Source organism: Pelobates fuscus, chromosome 6 (genome assembly GCF_036172605.1).
Source record: "Pelobates fuscus isolate aPelFus1 chromosome 6, aPelFus1.pri, whole genome shotgun sequence".
Taxonomy (NCBI): domain Eukaryota; kingdom Metazoa; phylum Chordata; class Amphibia; order Anura; family Pelobatidae; genus Pelobates; species Pelobates fuscus.
In genome coordinates, this window is record NC_086322.1 from 207,521,334 (window position 1) to 207,541,910 (window position 20,577).

At 42.0% G+C, this 20,577-nt stretch overlaps 1 protein-coding gene across 2 annotated transcripts in view; it reads left to right on the forward strand.

Moving 5' to 3' along the window:
- The window catches only part of GC (GC vitamin D binding protein), a 183,699-nt gene that overhangs the window by 134,056 nt on the left and 29,066 nt on the right, over window positions 1-20,577 (forward strand). For both annotated transcript variants that reach the window (XM_063458667.1, XM_063458668.1), the window contains exon 11: window positions 1,756-1,888. In XM_063458667.1, the coding sequence (XP_063314737.1) occupies window positions 1,756-1,888 (133 nt within the window). The remainder of the gene's footprint in view (window positions 1-1,755; window positions 1,889-20,577) is intronic.

Consider the following 20,577-nt stretch of genomic DNA (forward strand, 5'->3'; position numbering starts at 1 on the left):
CTACCATCATGTCACAAAATTATAGAAATATGATACCTAAATACTAATGAATACAGCATAGATAGCTACATTTTGTGAATAAAATAGCTTAAATGGGTATCCAAATAACAAAACTATTTAATGAAACAGTTTTGTTGTGTAGAATATGCTCCTGTAGTCTTAATGCTCATGTGTTGCCATTTAGGAGTTAAATCACTTTTGTTTCTGTTTACCCAGCCATAGCCACATTTCCCCTGGCTGTGACTCACACCATCTGCATGAAAAAAATAGTTAATTTTCAATCAGTATAGTGTGTCTACTTTACAAGTTTTTATATTGTGATCTGTTAATCAAACTTTAAAGGAACACTATAGGGTCAGGAACACAAAAATGTATTCCTGACCCTTTAGTGTTTACAAATACCATCTTGCTTCCCTGGTCCCCCAAAATATAGTAAAATCTTACCTTTATTCCAGTCTGCTGCTGGCTCTGCCCTGATCCGCCTCCTTGGCAGACATATTCAGAAGTGGTGATCTGAGCCAATCCCAATGATTTCCCATTGGAAAGCATTGGGTTGTATGAGATTGTCAAAGAGGTAGATCAGGGGCAGAGCCAAAACAAGCCAAACACAGCACTCACAAATCAGCATCTCCTCATAGAGATACATTGAATCAATGCATCTCTATGAGGAAGTTCAGTGTCTCCATGCAGACGGTGGAGACACTGAATGTCAGTGCTGCACATTGCAGCACCTCTAGCAGCCAACAACTAAGGAGGTGTTAGTGAAAATGTGTCCCTAGGTTGTAATGTAAACACTGTCTTTTCTCTCAAAACTTTACTACAAAAAGCCTCAAGGGACTGATTATACTCACCAGAACAAATACAATCAGCTGTATTTGTTCTGGTGACTATAGTGTCCTTTTAATGACACACAGGAAGTTTCTGCAGACTTTATAAAGCTATTAACAGAGCAGGAGATATAAAATTCTAAATTAAACAGAATGTGCAATAAAGGAAGTTTAAACATTGCAGCAAACGTGTAAGTTACATGCAGGGGAAGTGCAACATAAACAAATTGACTTAACACCTAAGTTGCAGAGAAAAGCAGTTAAACTGTAGTGGCATTATCAACTAAACCAAAACCTCTCCATTACACTAAAGTTATGTTGGTCCTTATGGTGTGTTCAAATTATATTTTACTTGAAGGTTAACTTTTGTATTGGTAATACAAAGGCTTAAGCTGGACTAGGGGTAGGCAATGCTATGCATGTGGACTACATCTCCCATAATGCTCCTACAGCCATAAAGCAGGCAAAGCATCAGGGGAGATGTAGTTCATAACATCTGGAGTGCTAATGTTTGTTAGAGCATTGGAAAGCAATACAATTTTTCATTTTGCTAATGTAGTACAGGTATTACAGGTATAACTGTGAAATCTTTTAAAAGAGTGGCCTTCAACCAAAAAAAAAAAAAAAAATGCTGACCTACTTGTAAAAGGAATAGAGGTTTACAGATGGGTGCAAAACGTTTCTTGGGCTATATGTCCCACCACAACATTTTCCAAAATAATTTCTTTGAGATATTAATTTGTTAATCGATAGACAGATAGACAATCCGCTTCATAATAATTGCCTAAAGGACTCTGTCTACTTCTTTGTCATGAAGTGGTTAATTATGAATACGATTTCTAACTTTTTTTTCTTTTTTCATGAAGACTAAACAATAATAAAACAGCTTTAGATTGTCTAATGAATGTGGCTTTGTTTGTTGTCACAGATTAATTAAAACTCTCAGCAAGAAAGTTCCCAAACTACCATCAAGCAAGCTGGATGAGTTAGTGGAACAGCGAGCAAATCTAGCATCAACATGCTGCATAACAAATGCTCCTCCAGTTTATTGCAAAGAAAAGGTAAGAAAAACAAGTGACTCATGGATATAATCTGAAATGCCATGCTGACTACTCAACATCTGTCTCTACAACTGACCTGATCCAACTTTAAGGGGCTATGTTCCTCATGTAGCATTGTGTCCTCTGTATTGTTTTAATACTCTTTGGAAATGTAGGACTGCTGTAGATAGATCTCTCCTCCAGATGTGTTCTCAAAAATTCATAAATATTCCACCCTTCAAACTAAAGTAATCACAGAGAAGATGGGATTGGAGCTAGAGATAGCTAACCTATTACAAAGCCACAACAATAGTAACTGGAACTGAAACGGCTCTATCGTAAAATGTGAAAAGGGTGATTTACTTCCCCAAATGTTGAGAGTACATTGAAACCAGCATTTTCGCCATTTTATTGAAGCTCTGTCAAAGGATAAGATATAGTAATGAAACAGATTATCTAGAGTAGACTAGTGTCTTAATCTATGTTGTCCCCAAAATAATATATCGACCTCCTATATCATTAAAGCTAGAATACAGATTGTGTTGAATTCAAAATGAAAAATAAATAGAATCATGTTAGTCATCAGACTGATCTTAATCCATTTTTACTGCTTTGTTTATATTATACATTAACAAAATGTATGCACAAATGAACTAAAAATACAAAGTAAATTACATGTGTAGTTCCTTTATTTGCTGTAGATTGATGCTTATTCTTCAATTAACTCTGCCCATCCACTGAAGTAACTCGGTCAATCATGATGCCACCTTAAATGAGCACTCCAAGCACCATAACACCTACAGCCTTCTGTAGTGGTTGTGCTTTTTGGAGTGTCCTGGTGCTCAGGAACAGACTAACAGCAATTTGAGCCCTCAAGCAAAAGAAGGCCCTGGCCCCTTCCTTGGCAGACAAATATTTTCTTACCAGTTTTGCTTCTTCTTTTATGCTTCAAAGTCTCCCCCACCCACACATTCCCCTCACCTTGTTCCCCACCCAAGCACCAAAATTCTCCCACCTTATACCCTCAATGTTTCTCACCATGTACCCACAACCCATTTTAATCCTCTCAATTTGTTCCCTGAAGTTCCTTCCACATTGTGTCCCCCACAAACCCAAATCCTCTCTCGCATCCCACATAATTCATCTCACCTCCCCCAATGTCACACACCTCTTTTTCACTAAGCAGAGTACTGCACATGCATGACTCAATAAAGATGTATGTGCTGGCAGCAGTGGTGGCTATATTTATGTTAGAGCAGAACAGTATGCATGGAGGGGAAACAAATCCAATGGCACACAGAGTGTCGAGCCCTTGGTCACAAGCTGAGTGGCTGGTGCCCGCTGACAGTAAGCAGTCAAACTGTTTAATAACAGTTTGAGAACTTACCTTGTGTATCCCTAGGCATCCACTGTGACAACTGTTGCCCTGGAAGCTCCTGAGCTAATCCTGGTGGTGAGAGAGCAGTGGCGGATCCCGCGCTTGATCTCGGGAGGGATTTTTGTGTGTGTATGGGGGGCAGTGTGTGTGTATGGGGGCAGTATGTGTGTATGGGGGGCAGTGTGTGTGTATGGGGGGCAGTATGGGGGCAATGTGTGTGTATGGGGCAGTGTGTGGGTATGGGGACAGTGTATGTGTGTAGAGTGTGTGTGTGTAATAAGGGTAGGGGGGCTTTTTTAAATAATATAAATATATTTTTTTTATTTAATTAAAATCAATATTGATGTCCCCCCTCCCTTCTTAACTTTACTGGAAGGAGGGGGGACATTTCTTTATCCCTGGTGGTCAGGTGGGGATTTCCTGGTGGTCCCAGTGGGATTCCCTGGTGGCCCAGTGGGGAGAGTGAACTCTAGCCCGTAGCTCCTGGGCTAGAGTTCACTCTCGCGAGATTTGGAGCGTTGCCGTGGTAACCGCGGCAACGCTCCGTGCTCGCGAGAGTAGGACCCGGAGGAGCTGCAGGCAGAGCTCCCGGGTCCTCTCTCCCTCTCCCTCCCCTGCCGGCTGTCAGCATAGTGCCTGCGGATGGGGAGGGAGATCTCTGATTTCCCTCCCCGGTCCGCAGGCACATTGCAGGGCTAGCACCTGCATGTGCTGGCAGGGGAGAGGGAGACCTTCGGTTTTCTCGGGGGGGAGGGGGGGCAATTGCCCTGTTGCCCCCCCCCCCCCCCCCGGATCCGCCACTGTGAGAGAGAGAGGCTCAACAGATGCTCTTAGCCAGTGAGCCCCCTTGTGCAGAACGGCTTGGCTCGGTGGACCCAAGTAAGTTGTCAAAACATTCGTAAACAGTTTCACTACATACTGTGGGAGGGCAACATAACCACTAATGTGGGCTATTGTGGCTATGGAGCCTCTAGAGGGTGCCTCTAACTTGCTATGGCTGTGCTGTACCAATTCCTTAAATACGTAGAAGAGTTTGAAGGGTTCAATTATGGTTTCTGGAATCTGTAGTTCATTTGTAAGCTGAACATAACTCACAGTTGCCCCCCAAGATAGTACAAGTATTTGTATGTCAGAGGGTAGCATAAGTTCCCTCATGGCATATTTACTTTATGGGGTGGACCTACTAGCAGAAAGACAGTAGGAGATCTCTTTTCACTGCAAGCAAAAAGACAGAAAGACAGTAGGAGATCTCTTTTCACTACAAGAAAAAAGCAAAAAGACAGAAAGACAATAGGAGATCTCTTTTCACCAAAACCGAAAGAAGGAGTATATGTCATGATGCTTGGAGTGTCCCTTTAAAAGGAAACTATTTTTGCTTTAGTTTTTTTCTTTTTTAAGTTTACTTTATCTGAGAGTAATGGATTATTTTTATGGGCATTTGAAATTGCTCTACAAAATGTTCCTATTTCCGCAGGTATAAAATTGTTTCAAAAGCTGAATGTATAATGCTACTTAACAAGGCTCAGTCGCTCTAAAAAAATAATCCTTGCATATTACAGGATATCTCATACCTACATATTTATAAATCTTTAAATGTGCTTATAGCGTAGACATATTCAACACCATTTTCAATACCTAAACTCATTGAAATTAACCTGAAAATAATAACACATACATATCTGCAGACTCAGAAGAAAACTTATTTATAAACAATATTAATAACATCACAGTATTGCAAAAACCAAAGGGGGCTTGTTCATGAAACAGTGATTTATAGTGAATTATAAACCAGATTGCATAATTTTGCATAAAATAGCCAAGCTGTAATTATAGCCAAGTTGGAGAAATGTTTTTTATACCAGCACTTTTTACCTAAAGTTTGTAACTGGCTTTCAATACAATACTTTGTTCATAAATCCTTTAAGTGTTTAATGTACAGGAATCAATGTAAATTCAAAGTGATTCACTGACATGAATAAAGGGTTAAAACCCCTTTATTTACGTACCTCTTCCCAGCAACGATATCACTCGGATCTGCCTCCTCCACCGTCCTGCATTAGGCCTCCCAATAGAAAAGCATTAAATTATTGCTTTCCTATGGGGAAATAGCTGATGTTGGATGTCCTCGTTCAGCGTAAAAGTCCATTAAGATCCAGGAAGCTCCCCCAGTGGCTGTCTGGAAAACAGCCACTGGAGGCATACTTAGTGCTGCAGTGTAAACATGGAAGTTTCTCTGGAACTGTAATGTTTTACATTGCAGCATTAAGTGCAATAGGGACACTGTAGCCAGACCACTTCAATGAGCTAAAGTGGTCTGGGTGCCTATAGTGTCCCTTAAATACATTTAAAAATTGTACCATTTTCTAGCACAGAGGCTTCATCAGCGCTACTCACCTCTCCCCCTCTCACAACATCGATGAGGCATGGCTTCCTCTGTGACGATCCAATCCAACATGCACCTTAAATTAGCATTAGAGACCTGATAACCAGGGGTGTACCTAGAGCATATGGCACCCGGGTCCTCGTTTTGGCACCTCCCCTCCCCCTCCCCCATGCATTTTAAAATGTAAAAAACACCCACAATGTATTTTAATGTATGTAGCATTGAGCAGTGCTTGCGTGTTTCAATGTAAGCATGTTTTTGTATGGAGTAAGTGTGAGTGAATGTAGGGGTGTGTTTGTATGTAGTGTTGGCATTTTAATGCAGGCATGCATTTGTGTGTAGTGTTGGCGAGATGCAGAGGTGTGGTTATATACAATGGTGATATTTTAAACCCTTCTATGCCATCCTTATTTTGGTGGCTCTAAACGCCCCAGGACGGCATAGAATGTCCTGCGATCTTTTGTACTTACCCGGTCGCCGGCGATCCCACGCCGGCGATCGCGGTATGGGGGACTTACCGGGGAGCCCAGGGAGTCCCCCTCTGTCCTCTTTGGCCCCCCAGGGCCATGTGATCGCGAGGTCCTTGCGAGGACCCCGCGATCACATGGACGGCATAGCCGTCCATGTCAATGCCAGCAGGGGGAGTGCCTGTAATGACAGGTACTCCCCCTGCTGCCTGAAAATAAAATTAAACATGTTAAATAAGTGTAAAATTAAATAATATATACTTAGATCATATATATATTTACTATATATATGATCTAAGTATATATATATATATATACACACATACACATAAATATACATACACTGTCTACGTGTATTTTAATATTAATATATACATAATTATATATATATTAATATCAAAATACACGTACAATGATATTGATTAAATATATATATATAATTTTCATTATATAAATATTTATATATAATAAAAAATAAATATATAAATATGTTAAAAAATAAAATTAAAAAAATAATAAAAAATAAACAGATAAAAAATATATAAACATGCGTCATTTCGTTCTAACTGTATTTTAAAATTAATATATATATATATATATATAAAATTAATATTAATATATATATATTTATATCAATATATATATATATTTATATAGAACGAAATATATATATCTATATACATAAGTATATACGTATATATCACTATATATATATATATATATACCTATATATAAATAAAAATAATGAAAACAATTATATACATATATATATATATACACACATATATATATATATATATATATATATATATATAATAATTCTACGTATATATTTATGTAATAATTTTACATAATTAGGTCATTTCATTAATTACAATTTGCAGGACCTGCCTGACAACCCAGGCTGAAAGTTCAGGGAATTACATTTTCTAGCACTATATTTAACCCTGTAACTTTCCAAGACACCATAAAACCTGTACATGGGGGGTACTGTTTTACTCGGAAGACTTCGCTGAACACAAATATTAGTGTTTCAAAACAGTAAAATATATTACAACGACGATATCGTCAGTGACAGTGACATTTTTTGCATTTTTCACACACAAATGGCACTTACACTGACGATATAATTGTTGTGATACATTTTACTGTTTTGAAACACTAATATTTGTGTTCAGCGAAGTCTCCTGAGTATGACAGTATCCCTCAATTACAGGTTTTATGGTGTTTTCAAAAGTTACAGAGTCAACTAGGTTTGCGATTCAGTTTTTTCACATTAAAATTCGCCAGGTTGCCTTTGAGACCGTATGGTAGCCCAGGAATTAAAATGATCACCATGATGGCATACCATTTGCAATAGTAGACAACCGAGGGTATTGCAAATAGGGTACGTTCAGTTTTTTTTAGTAGCCACTTAGTCACAAACACTGGCCAAAATTTGCGTTCAAATTAGTTTTTTGCATTTTCAAATATTAACACTAACTTTGGACAGTGTTTGTGACCAAGTGGCTACTAAAAAAGACTGGACATACTCCATTTGCAATACCTTGGGTTGTCTACTTTTGCAAATGGTATGCCATCATGGGGGTAATTCTTATTCCTGGGCTACCATATGGTCTCAAAGGCAACATAACCAATCTGGCGAATTTCAATGTGAAAAATCTGAAATATGTAACACGCTATATTTGACCCTGTAACTTCCCAAAACACCATAAACCCTGTACATAGGGGGTACTGATTTACACGTGAGACATCGCTGAATACAAATATGTGTATTGTATTGCAGTAAAAGCAAACAGTATTTTGACATTCACAGTTAAAATGTCACGTAGAGCTAAAACAATTTACAAAAATTCTTATTTTCTCCCATTTTTTTATATTTTTTTCATATTAAATTATGTTCCATGCCTAAATATTTGATGTTAAACGAAAGCCCTGTTTCCCCTGAATAAAATGATATATAATAAGTGTGGGTGCATTTAATATGAAAGAGTTGAATTAAGGTTGGACAGACATATAGCGCAAATGCCAGGTTTTGTTTACGTTTTTTTTGGATCACAACTTGTACATTTGGCTGCGGTCTTAAGGGGTTAATACAGAGGTGTGTTTGTATGTAGTGTTTACACTGGAATGCAGGGATGTGTTTGTGTGTAGTGTTGGCAAGATGCTGAGATGTATGCAGATATATACACACATTGACACACATGCAGATACAGACACACAGTCACAAACAGATACAGACACACATTTACACACATGCAACTACACAGACACACATACAGATACACAATGCCATCCTCCTGTTTCATACCTGCTGGCTGAGGCTGTTGAGAGTTGAGCTCTAGTTCTCTCCCAATCAGTGCCGCCCTCCATCCTGCGTGTCTCAGTGTTAGCTTGGAGGAAGTGACTGAGGGAGGGGATGACAGGGTGACTGAGGGAGGGGGTGACATAGTGACTGAGGGAGGGGGTGACTGGTGACAGTGACTGAGAGGGTGACAGGTGACAGATGGGGTGACTGGTGACTGAGGGAGGGTGTGACAGGGTGACTGAGGGAGGGGGTGACTGAGGGGGTGACATAGTGACTGAGGGAGGGGGTGACTGGTGACAGAGTGACTGGGGGGGTGACTGGTGACTGAGGGGGTTGACTGGTGACTAAGGAGGGGGGTGACAGGGTGACTGAGATAGGGAGTGACCAGGTGAGTGAGATAGGGGGTGACAAGGTGACTGAGATAGGGGGTGACAAGGTGACTGAGAAAGTGGGTGACAAGGTGACTGAGGAGGGGGTGACAGGGTGACTGAGTCAGGTGGCAGACTGAGGGAGTGGCAGAGTGAGTGAGGGGATGACAGGGTGACTGAGGGAGGGGGTGACAGGGTGACTGAGATAGGGGGTGACAGGGTGACTGAGATAGGGGGTGACAGGGTGACTGAGGGAGGGGGTGACAGGGCGACTGAGGGAGGGGGTGACAGGGTGACTGAGGGAGGGGGTGGCTGGTGACTGAGGGAGGGGGTGACAGGGTGACTGAGGGAGGGGGTGACAGGGTGACTGAGATAGGGGTTGACAGGGTGACTGAGGGAGGGGGTGGCTGGGTGACTGAGGGAGGGGATGACTGGTGACTGAGGGAAGGGGTGACAGGGTGATTGAGGGATGGGGTGACAAAGGAGGGGGTAACAGGGTGACTGAGGGAGCGGGTGACTGGTGACTGAGGGAGGGGGTGATTGGTGACTGAGGGAAGGTGTGACAGGGTGACTGAGGGAGGGGGGTGACTGGTGACAGAGTGACTGGGGGGGTGACTGGTGACTGAGGGGGGTGACTGACTGAGATAGGGGTGACAAGGTGACTGAGATAGGGGGTGACAAGGTGACTGAGATAGGGGGTGACAGGGTGACTGAGTCAGGTGGCAGACTGAGGGAGTGGCAGAGTGAGGGGATGACAGGGTGACTGAGGGAGGGGATGACAGGGTGACTGAGGGAGGGGGTGACATGGTGACTGAGATAGGGGGTGACAGGGTGACTGAGGGAGAGGGTGAAAGGGTAACTGAGGGAGTGGCTGGTGACTGAGGGAGGGGGTGACAGGGTGACTGAGGGAGGGGGTGACAGGGTGACTGAGGGAGGGGGTGACAGGGTGACTGAGGGAGGGGGTGACTGGTGACTGAGGGAGGGGGTGACTGGTGACTGAGGGAGGGGGTGACAGGGTAACTGAGGGAGGGGGTTACAGGGTGACTGAGGGAGGGGATGACAGGGTGACTGAGGGAGGGGGTGACAGGGTGACTGAGCTAGGGGGTGACAGGGTGACTGAGGGAGGGGGTGAAAGGGTGACTGAGGGAGGGAGTGGCTGGTGACTGAGGGAGGGGGTGACAGGGTGACTGAGGGAGGGGGTGACAGGGTGACTGAGGGAGGGGGTGACAGGGTGACTGAGGGAGGGGGTGACTGGTGACTGAGGGAGGGGGTGACAGGGTGACAAAGGGGGGGGTGACAGGGTGACAAAGGAGGGGGCAACAGGGTGAATTTAAAATAATATTATCTTACCATTCAGGGGCTGTCTCTTTCCATCCCAGCCCAGGGTCAGGCAGTGCAGCAGGTGCAGGCAGGGTGGCCGCAGGGGAGAAACCTGGCAGAATACAGGCTCTGCGCCCCCTGCTGGTACACTCCATGACAACCTCCCTGGTGCTCAGTGATGACTCAGAACACAGACTGGAAATCCCCTCCCTGTGTTCTGACTCACTGACTGAGCGCCGGAGCCGGGAGGGAGAGGATTGTTATTGCGAACCAGCAGGAGGTATAGAGTGTGGCACCCCCCTACTGAGTGGCACCCGGGGCGGACCGCCTCCCCGCTCCTCCCCTTAGTACGCCACTGCTGATAAGCATACCATGTGAGTGCCGTGCATTCACCCAAGCTTCCCAAGCATTGTATTTAAATTGTTTCCTATGGTTTTCAATGTCACATGATCGAGCTTTACTCATTCATTGCTGCAAAAGCGCCTCTAGTGGCTGTCAGTATGACAGCCACTAGAAATGGAATTAACCCTGCAATGTAAACATTGCAGTTTTTTAAAAAGAATTGCAAATTGTTAGAGTGTAGGATTGAAAGCATGGGGCCATTGCACCAAGGCCACTTAATTTAGAGGAAAAGGTCTTTAGTGGCCCTTTAAATTTAGTCTATAACGCCTCACTTACCTACATGTATGCTCCATGAAAGTTACCAGTTTCAAGGGATATACATTTTTTTCAAGAACCCATTTTTTTTCCAGGAACCCATTCCACCCATGTTTGTCTGCAAATGTCCTGAAAATGGCAGCCATCCCCACACTTTCAAATTGTAAAGTTAATTCAAATATTATGAGTTCCTCATGTGTCACTTTTAGCATTATAGAGATTACCATAAAAAAAACAAAAAAACATAACCTTTATTTTAGAAATATAAGACTTGACTGTGTTTATTGTGTGTGGGCAGTATGCTCAAATGCAGACATTCCTTTTTTTTTAGTAAGCTGAACGGTTAGCAATTCAATCATTGTTTTTTAAAAATCTAAAATTCTGATTATTTGACCATTTGTTTTTATGTATTTTTTGTCATACCCACTTCCTTTTGCCTGAAAAATGTATTGTTGCTTTTATAAAAAAAAAATACTCAGTGCTGTATAAAGCTGTTTATTTCCCTAGTATTTCTAAAATAGATTGAAAAAAATCTTAAAAAATAAAAACAAATTGTGTGAATTTGCATGATAGTAAGTTGTATGGCTGCCTGAATTGTAATCTGTATTCAAAATACCTCTTTTATCATATATGTATGTGTAAGCTATACACTCCGTGTCACAAATAAATGCTATGCGAATATTGAAAAAAATACCTGGTAGTGAAAAGGTTACAATATCCTTATCCTTGCATAGGATGCAACAATAATAGAACTGCAAAATCTAAAAACAGGGTATAGTCTGGCAGGATTCTTCAATAAACATGCACAGAGCTGGAACTGGGGACTCATTTTCAATAGAAACAAGCAGTGCTGTTATTGGGGGGGACACTTTCAGTAGACGTACACACACTAAATGGTAAATTCAAAGGGCATTTCAAAATGTCTTTAATTGTATTTATTTATTGAAAGAATTTTTAGGAAGAAAAACAGTGGGTACAGTGTATGTACAGGCCACAACCCAGCATATCTGTAATTAAAATGAGACATGCATATCCGAGATGAATATAGCACTGAAGACAAGAATCATGGTGCTAACAAATATTCTGTGGTCAATGTATTAAAGTTGCACAAAGAAAAATATCAATAAACAATAAACAAAATAGAACAACAATAATAAAGAAATAACCAATAGATATTGTAACGGAGCTCCCTGTACCCTTTGCCAAAGGACCGCTTTACTAGCTGGAAAAGGGGACAGACCGCAGCACTTCTGCCCACAGTCGCCGCGGCTTGATTGGGGTCCTGGAACCGCTACCTCCTGGTGGCAGTGGTGGGATGGCTTTCTAGCCTTGGGGGAACGTCCAGAACACCCCTGGGACTCCTGCACATCTTCTAGAGTGGAACCAAGCATGGCGCCCAGCTTCACTGAGGCAGAGTTTGACGATATGCTGAAGAGGCTGCTGACTTTCTATGGACCCAACACCTCTGAGAAAAGCATACAGAGCACAAGGAAAATAGTGGCCAAGTACCTGCAGCGCACACCAGAGCTGGCAAGCGAGTTGGCACGTTGGGAGAGACCGCAGCGGTAGGGTGCAGTCCAAGGAGAGAAGCATGTCGCCCTTCCTCCCCAGTGGCAGAGTGTGTTACTGGGAGCGGAGACAATCGGTCTCCCTCTCCAGTGGCAGCCTGCAACCCCAGTGGAAGAACTGGCATCAGGGCAGAGTGCAACTGGCCTCTGCCCTATCTGCCTCCCCACTAGTCTGGCGGCGGTCGGACGACCGGGACCCAGTATGCCTGATGAAGAAAGTAGGAGTCAGAGTGTGAAAGTGGATAAGCAGGGTCTGGTGCAGGGTAACTGCACATCCCCTGGTGTTGAGCACCAGCGGTTGTGCGGCCACATACCAGGACCATGATGCAGCTTCAGCGGATCCCAGGAACTAGGAGCTTGGAAATAAGCAGACCTCCCAGGAGCTGAATAGGGAGGCTCTGAAGCAGGAATGTATCGAGTACAGAAACATAGCAAGGTTAGGATAGGCACCAAACATGAAAACAAGACAGAATTAGTAGAACCCAGAACAGGACAGAAAGCAGAACCCAGAACATGTACACAAGACATGAGGGAAACTTGAACAGAACAGGGGCAGGACAGGACAGGACTGCACATGGACTGGGAATACAAAATAAAACAAGACAGGATATATAAGGCAAAACAAGAAGAGACAAAACAAAGTACTATATATGTAAAACACTGGAGATTTAGACATACATAAATGGCCAAGATGTATGCAGCCCACCAACTGTGGCAAAGTACTCCAATTACGGTGGGAAACTAACTGCCTAAATATGCATGACCAAATAAACAATAATAAAACACACACAGCACGCACATGCAAGAAAGAAGAGACTTGTAGCAGCTGCCCGCAGGAACCAACTGAAACAAAAGGATTAATGGAAAAGGAACGGGTGTGGCAACATAAAACAAACATTTAAAGGAATCCAAGAGACTGGGAATTCCAAGAACGGAATAAAGGAATGAACCCAGCAAACCCAGCATAAAGAAAACCAGACATAGAATAGAAAACCAGAAAAAACAAGAAAAAGCTAAACAAGAATTGTAAAAAGAGTACTGGATACCAGAAGCCATTGCCAGAATGATCCGCAGCCAGGAACAGGATGTGACATCCAGTAACTTGTGGCAAATTTACTTGAAACTCACTTGGCGTTTGTCACAGATATCATCTCCAGTGAACAGGCAGGAGCAGTCAACCAAGTGACTATATGTAAGGTGTATCTGTAAAATCTAAGAATAAGCGTAGAATATGCGTAAGGTTATCAATAAATTAAGTTGGGGAGGCAAACTGGCAGGTAGATGCACAATTTACCCATATTTTATAGAATTGAGGTAGGTATGACATATCTTCGTGGTTGTCAAAATGTATAGCACCATACATTTAGAAGCTCACTGACAGTGTGAAGGGAACATATCTAATAAAGCATAGTCTAATGGAAAAAGCAGCTCAGCTTCAGTTACCTTTTACACCAATGTCTGTACGTTTCCAATGTGGATAAAGTGTTTACGTAAACCAAAAAATATGAACAAGGGATCCCTCCTGTTACTGCCATCTCCAACATAGATAGGTATCTGGGAATAATTTTTGCTAGGCATTAAAAAGTTCCTGTAGACTTCCCAATGGTCAAGGCATTCTAGAGGTACACTTAATCTGGTAGCCTGAATTTAGCCGTTGCTACTTAGTAAAATATTTTTTCTGTGGTCTTTCTCCCATTTAATCCTGTATGGAATTTTACCAGGCAATGCCATTTCGGCTGGCGAGAAGTAACAGATTGAGAGGGGTTTGCCCAATGAGGTATTCCCCAGAAACAATTTCATAAATGAATTCATCTGGGCCAGATCTTTCAAGTTGATATTATGATTTTTGTAAAATATTATGTATTCGAAGATAAGTAATAGCTCAAGGGATGAAGGAAATGTATTGATGTAATGCTGGATAGGGTTTAGTACAAATTATGGAGATATAGGTGATCTATGCTGTAACCCATCACTCCAAAGATATGTTTGAAGTAAGTATTTCAAGTGAGATAAATGGTGCGAAAGCTAAGAGGCTCTGCGGTCCTAGTAAATTAGACACCCGTTAATCCCATAAATTCAGGGCCTGTTTAGTTGGCAGCAGGCACAAAAGAGCTAGAGCCCAAGTTACCTCTTTGGTGGAAAAGGAAATAAATATTTAACCACAAAGGAGCATAGAGTTGAAAAACTACATAGTGTAAATGGTACTGAGGTTCTGTAGTATGTTCAGATATGTGGTACCCCCAGAATCCCCATCCTAATTGGCAACCAGCAGTCTTTATGTGGGAGGTTAGCTTTTAATATGTGATCGTTCAACACCAAATATGGTTAATAATTGATAAATAGGTAGGGTTCTGATTAAGTGTAGAATATTTGGCAAAACCATAATGTTAATGGAGTTGTTAAGCCCCATCCATGATATCAGTTTGATCCACTGTTAAAAATTGATAATCTAGCATGTGTAGTATTTTAATGTTGTTTCCTTAAGAAGATGATGATGATCTAGGTCAATCATCTTAAACTCTAAGACTAACACAGGCCAAATAAACAAGGTTTAAGTTTATGAGGGCCACAAAAAAACAAAAACTTTAGTTTTTATAGAAATGCAGGTTTATTTAGAAAATACAGTATAAAAAAGTCTCCTGACACTGGACGTCCTCACGCTCATGGGGCTTCAAAGTAAACAAAAGAGTGAGTTTATTTTAAGAAACCGTGCATTTGCAAATAACCAATGTTTCGGTCCAACTACCTTGACATATTAAGAAAAGCTTGGAAGTAGGACTAAAATGGTGGATGTATGCTGTTGCACAACTGTAAAATACAAAATGACATTATCTTCTTGATTTTGAAGTTCTATTAGTGTGTTCTTCACTTTGGCTGAGATCATCAAAGGCTATTGTGCTTGTGGGGCAAAACACGGAGTGGCCAATCAGCGCCTCCATGTAGACCCAATCTAATACACTGCCCTCTCCCCCCATTCTAATACACTGCCCCCAAATCCAATACACAGCCTCCCCCAATTTAATATACAGACCCCTCCCGCAGCTCCCCCACCTCACTCTAATAGATACACTGCCCCCCCATCGCTCCACTCTAGTGCACTTTCCTCCAAAATCTAATACACTGCCCCTTAATTTTATACACTGCCCCCTCCCTACACTCTTATTGAATACACTCCCCCATTCCTCCTCCAATTTAATACACTTCCCTGCCCCCCAATTTAACATACTGCCACCTCCTACCACTCTAATACACTGCCCCTTCCCCCACCCAATTTAATACACTGCCTCCCTCCCTTCCCTTATTTAATACATTGCCTCCCTCCACTAATTTAACACACTGCTCTCCTACCACTCTAATACACTGCCCCCTCTCTCCATAAATTTAACACACTACCCTAATCCAAATTTAACACACTGAGCCCCTCTCAAAACTCTAATACACAGCCCATTCCCTCCCCTAATTTAATACACTGCCCTCCCCTTAATGCCTGTATGCGCATAACCAACGGCCGACGTGGACTTAGCGCACTTGCGACCGCCAGAGCACGAAGGGCAGACAGGAAAGCAGTCGAAGGGCAGGTGGGCCGCAAAAATATTCATTGTGGCCCGCATGCCGCATGTTTGACATGCTTGTTAGGTAATTGAACCCCCAAATAAGTAAAGGAATTCTGCTTCCAGTCAAATTGGTATGTCTCACACAATAGTTTCAAGTCAGTGCAAGACAAATATAATAGCAATGCCTGCTTTTTACTGGTGTTATTTTTCTAAAAAGAGATTTGGCCTTATTCATCCAGAATTGTCAATAGCCAGGGTAATGCAGTGACAGGTTGGGTAAGAAAGTGCAGAACTTTATTTGCAATCAGGGAAACATTTTATTCTCCAGATAATGTATGTAAACCACAAATATTTATTTCTGATTTAAGAAGATATACTAATGACTCCAATGTCAATATGAGGGTCAGGGATGTCGGCAGTAATTCGCTACCATTAAATATTATGAATGAGTCAAAAGTTGCGTTGTCTCTCTGTGATGGTAAGATATTCTCTCTGCCTAGCTATTGTAGCGGCAGAGAGGTTGGCGAACAATGAGATATGCATGCACAGCTCCTGAAAGGCTCAGAGTTCAGAAGCAGCCATGATTAATAGACAAGAAAAAAGAAAGAAAAAAGGTTGCGCCAAAATAAACTGCAGAGTAATATGAAATACAATATTGTACTTACATATATCAAACATAGAAAAATATACAATAGTCCTGATATTAAATGGGCAGGTAGACTTGCAGGAACTTGGAGTTGATGTAGGTCTGTATGGGTTGTAGGTCTTGAAATGGTCGAGTTCTCTTGGTGCAGGTTAAATATGTGAATACAGAAAAAAAAGGAGACTCCAATAGTGCAATATGCAACTGGCAATAAAATGGAAAGGGAATAAACTTCACAGCAGGGTGGTATTTTCACTCACCTATTGGAGAGCTAGGACTAGCTCAGGTATAACTGGCATTCAGTGGCGTCGATCCCCCACTGGTAGGATATAGGTGATGGTAGGTGGAGGAGATCCTCGTTATATAGAAAAAAAATAAAACCAAATATAGTGCTCACTGTATATCTATTGTAAGGCAGGTAAGTATAAAAACGTAATGTACTCACATTTAGGTGAGCAGAATACTGCTCACTGTAATCGTGTGGGTGGTACAATCCCCACCTAGGATTCTTGGGCGAGTGAATGCTCCAATGTAGTAGATGACCAGGTTAAAATAAATAAAAGTGAAATCAAATAATACTATAAAAAATTTAAATAGTAAGAAAAGGTATATGGCACATACAAGATTAAAAAGCCAATATTCCTTTAATGATACACATAAAAATATATTAAGAACAGCCAAAAGGGCTTTGTCAACTTTTTTATAAGCTTTGCAATCAAATGTTCATTCAAATGTTGGCGCCAAAATGACATCATTTGCATAAAACATAAGTGCAGTACAAAACAAAAATAACAAATAAGCAGGGTAACATAAAAAAAAGTACATATTTAAAATATATTTATTTAATAAAACCGAGTGATTTACATTTAGGTTTTTGGTAATAGAAATTTAGAAAAACGTGATCGCGGCATATTGAGAACACGTGGTCAACCCCAACTCCTTATGGGAAAGGTATGCTGGGCGAGTGGGATTGTTATCGCTGGGAAAAGCGATCACGTGATTCAGCATGTAGTGGTTTGCCTTAGTAAATAACCCTGACAATACTGGTTTTAGATGACACATTATCAGTAGACTCCCATCGCAGTGCTGGTATTGGAACTGAGATATGCTATATAGCTATCATTAGTTAATGCTTTATTTTTCACCCTGTATGCATAATGCATGTTCTTTTTTTATTATGATTTTTGTTAGCTCAGAAAGAAATCAACATTGCAGTAAATATTTTATTTTGCATGGTCCAGTACATACAGTTGTGCTCAAAAGTTTGCATACCATGGCAGAAATTGTGACATTTTGGCACTGATTTTTAAAATATGACTGATCATGCAAAACAATTTGTTTTATTGAAGGATAATGATCATATGAAGCCATTTAGTATTACATAGTTGTTTGGCTCCTTTTTAAATCGTATCCATAACAGAAATTACCCAAATGGTCCTGATCAAAACTATGCATACTCTTGGATATTTTGCCTTGTTACGTACGACACACAAGGTGACACACAGGTTAAAATGGCAACAAAGGTTAATTTCTCATACCTGTAGTGTTTTAAATTGCAATTAGTGTCTGTGTATAAATAGTCAATAAGTGTGTTAGCTCTTACATTGATGCACTGAGCAGGCTAGATATTGAGCCATGGAGAGCAGAAAAGAACTGTCAAAAGACCTGCGTCACAAGGTAATGGCATGTTATAAAGATGGAGTCAGTACAGTTCAATCACTTATTAGGAAGTGGAAAATTCAGGGATCTCTTGATAACAAGCCAAGGTCAGGTAGACCAAGAAAGATTTCAGCCACAACTGCCAGAAGAATTGTTCAGGATACAAAGAAAAACCCAGAGGTAACCTCATGAGAAATACAGGCTGCTCTGGAAAAGACAGTGTGGTTGTTTCAAGGAGCACAAAACAACGATACTTGAACAAAAATGAGCTGCATGGTCAAGTTACCAGAAAGAAGCCTTGACTGCACCAATGCCACAAAAAAGCCTGGTACAATATGCCTGACAACACCTTGACATGCCTCACAGCTTCTGGCACACTGTAATTTGGAGTGATGAGACCAATATAGGTCACAATCATAGGTGCTATGCTTGGAGAGGGGTCATCAAGGCCTATAGTAAAAAGAATACTATCCACACTGTGAAACATGGTGGTGGCTCACACATGATGTGTTGGGGGTGTATGAGCTCTAAAGGCATGGGGAATCTTGTGAAAATTGATGGCAAGATGAATGCAGCATGTTATCAGAAAACACTGGCAGACAAGTTGCATTATGACCTACATTAGTATAACCTACAGTTGATTATCAATCCCATAAGAAAATAAATGTGTTTTGGCTGCTTACTCATGTTATCTTTAAAAAATGGTAAAAATATTACCAATTCTCCAAGGGTAGCAAACTTTTGAGCACAACTGTAAATATGCCTATTTGCTCTTGCATGTTCATGCAAAAGAAACTCATAATTAGTTTAATGCAGTCTGTCTAAGTTTCAATAAGGGCATTCCCAAAAAGTATTACATACAAAATACTATAGAAATAAAAACATAACAGTGTAGGGACTTGAACTTGCAAACACCAGTATCTGATGTGAACTTGTGAGGATGTACACTGGACATCCACAGAGAAAAGAGGGCACTTTACAAACCACCTCTAGGAGCAGTATGAGCTGTCTGACCAGGGGTGTATTTGCCGCGAGGCAAACAAGGCATTTGCCTTGGGCGGCATTTTCCAGGGGGCGGCAAAAAAAGCCGCCCCCAAACGCCCAGGGCAAATGCCTTGTTAGCCTTGCGGCTAACAGACACCCTGGGCTGGTGGCTGCTGGGCTGGTGGCTGCTGGGCGGGCGGGCGGGCGGGCGGCTGGCGAGGGAGCACTTCCTCTGAGCTGTCTGCTCAGCTCCCTCGCGCGCCGCAGAGTGAGGCTGGGAGCCGGAATATGACGTCATATTCCGGCTCCGCCTCCCAGCCTCACTCTGCGGCGCGCGAGGGAGCTGAGCAGATAGCTCAGAGGAAGTGCTCCCTCGCCAGCAACCAGCCCAGCAGCCCGACCGGCAGCCCCACTAGACCCCAGGGAGAGGGAGAACCCCCCCCCAGCATTCCCAAAGGTAAGGAGGCTGGGGGGGTAAATTAAAAAAAAAAAAAACGAGTTAATGTGAGTGAGTGTGTCTGTTAGTGTGTGTGTGTGTGTGTGTGTCTGTTAGTGTGTGAGTGTGTCTGTTAGTGTGTGTGTGTGTGTGTGTCTGACTGTGTGTGTCTGTTAGTGTGTGAGTGTGTCTGTTAGTGTGTGTGTGTGTGTGTGTCTGTTAGTGTGTGTGAGTGTGTCTGTTAGTGTGTGTGAGTGTGTCTGTTAGTGTGTGTCTGTTAGTGTGTGTGTGAGAGTGTGTCTGTTAGAGTGTGTGTGTGTCTGACTGTGTGTGTCTGTTAGTGTGTGTATGTCAGTGTGTGTGAGTGTGTCTGTTAGTGAGTGTGTGAGTGTGTCTGTTAGCAGCTAACAGACACACTCACACACTCACTAACAGACACACTCACTAACAGACACACTCACACTCACTAACAGACACACTCATACACTCACACACACACACTGACAGATACGCATCCATTAGCTAACAGTTAGCTAATGGATGCGTATCTGTCAGTGTGTGTGTATTTAGAAGGCGGGGGAAGGGTTGGGTGGGGGTGGCGGGGGGGGGTGAGGGGGGCGCCTGAGTTTTGTCCTGCCTAGGGCAGCACAAAACCAGGATACACCCCTGTGTCTGACATACACTCAGACTGGGTTTTTTTCCACAAATAACCAAAATGCTATACAGGCTCAGCTACTCTCATCAGTAATCACTTGTTATCAGTTAGTCTGTGCTATGGTGGAAAAAGGAGTGGAAAATTATAGTAGAGTATGTAATAGGTTTTATCATTTATAATGCAAATTTGTCAGCAGTATATTCTATCACAACTGGCCATGTGTTATGACCCCTGTCCCCTTTGTATGCCACTGTACACATTCACAATGTGCATCATTCTGATGTCCTTTTTGACGTGTACCACTCCACCTTGCCTCCTTCTTATGCGCTT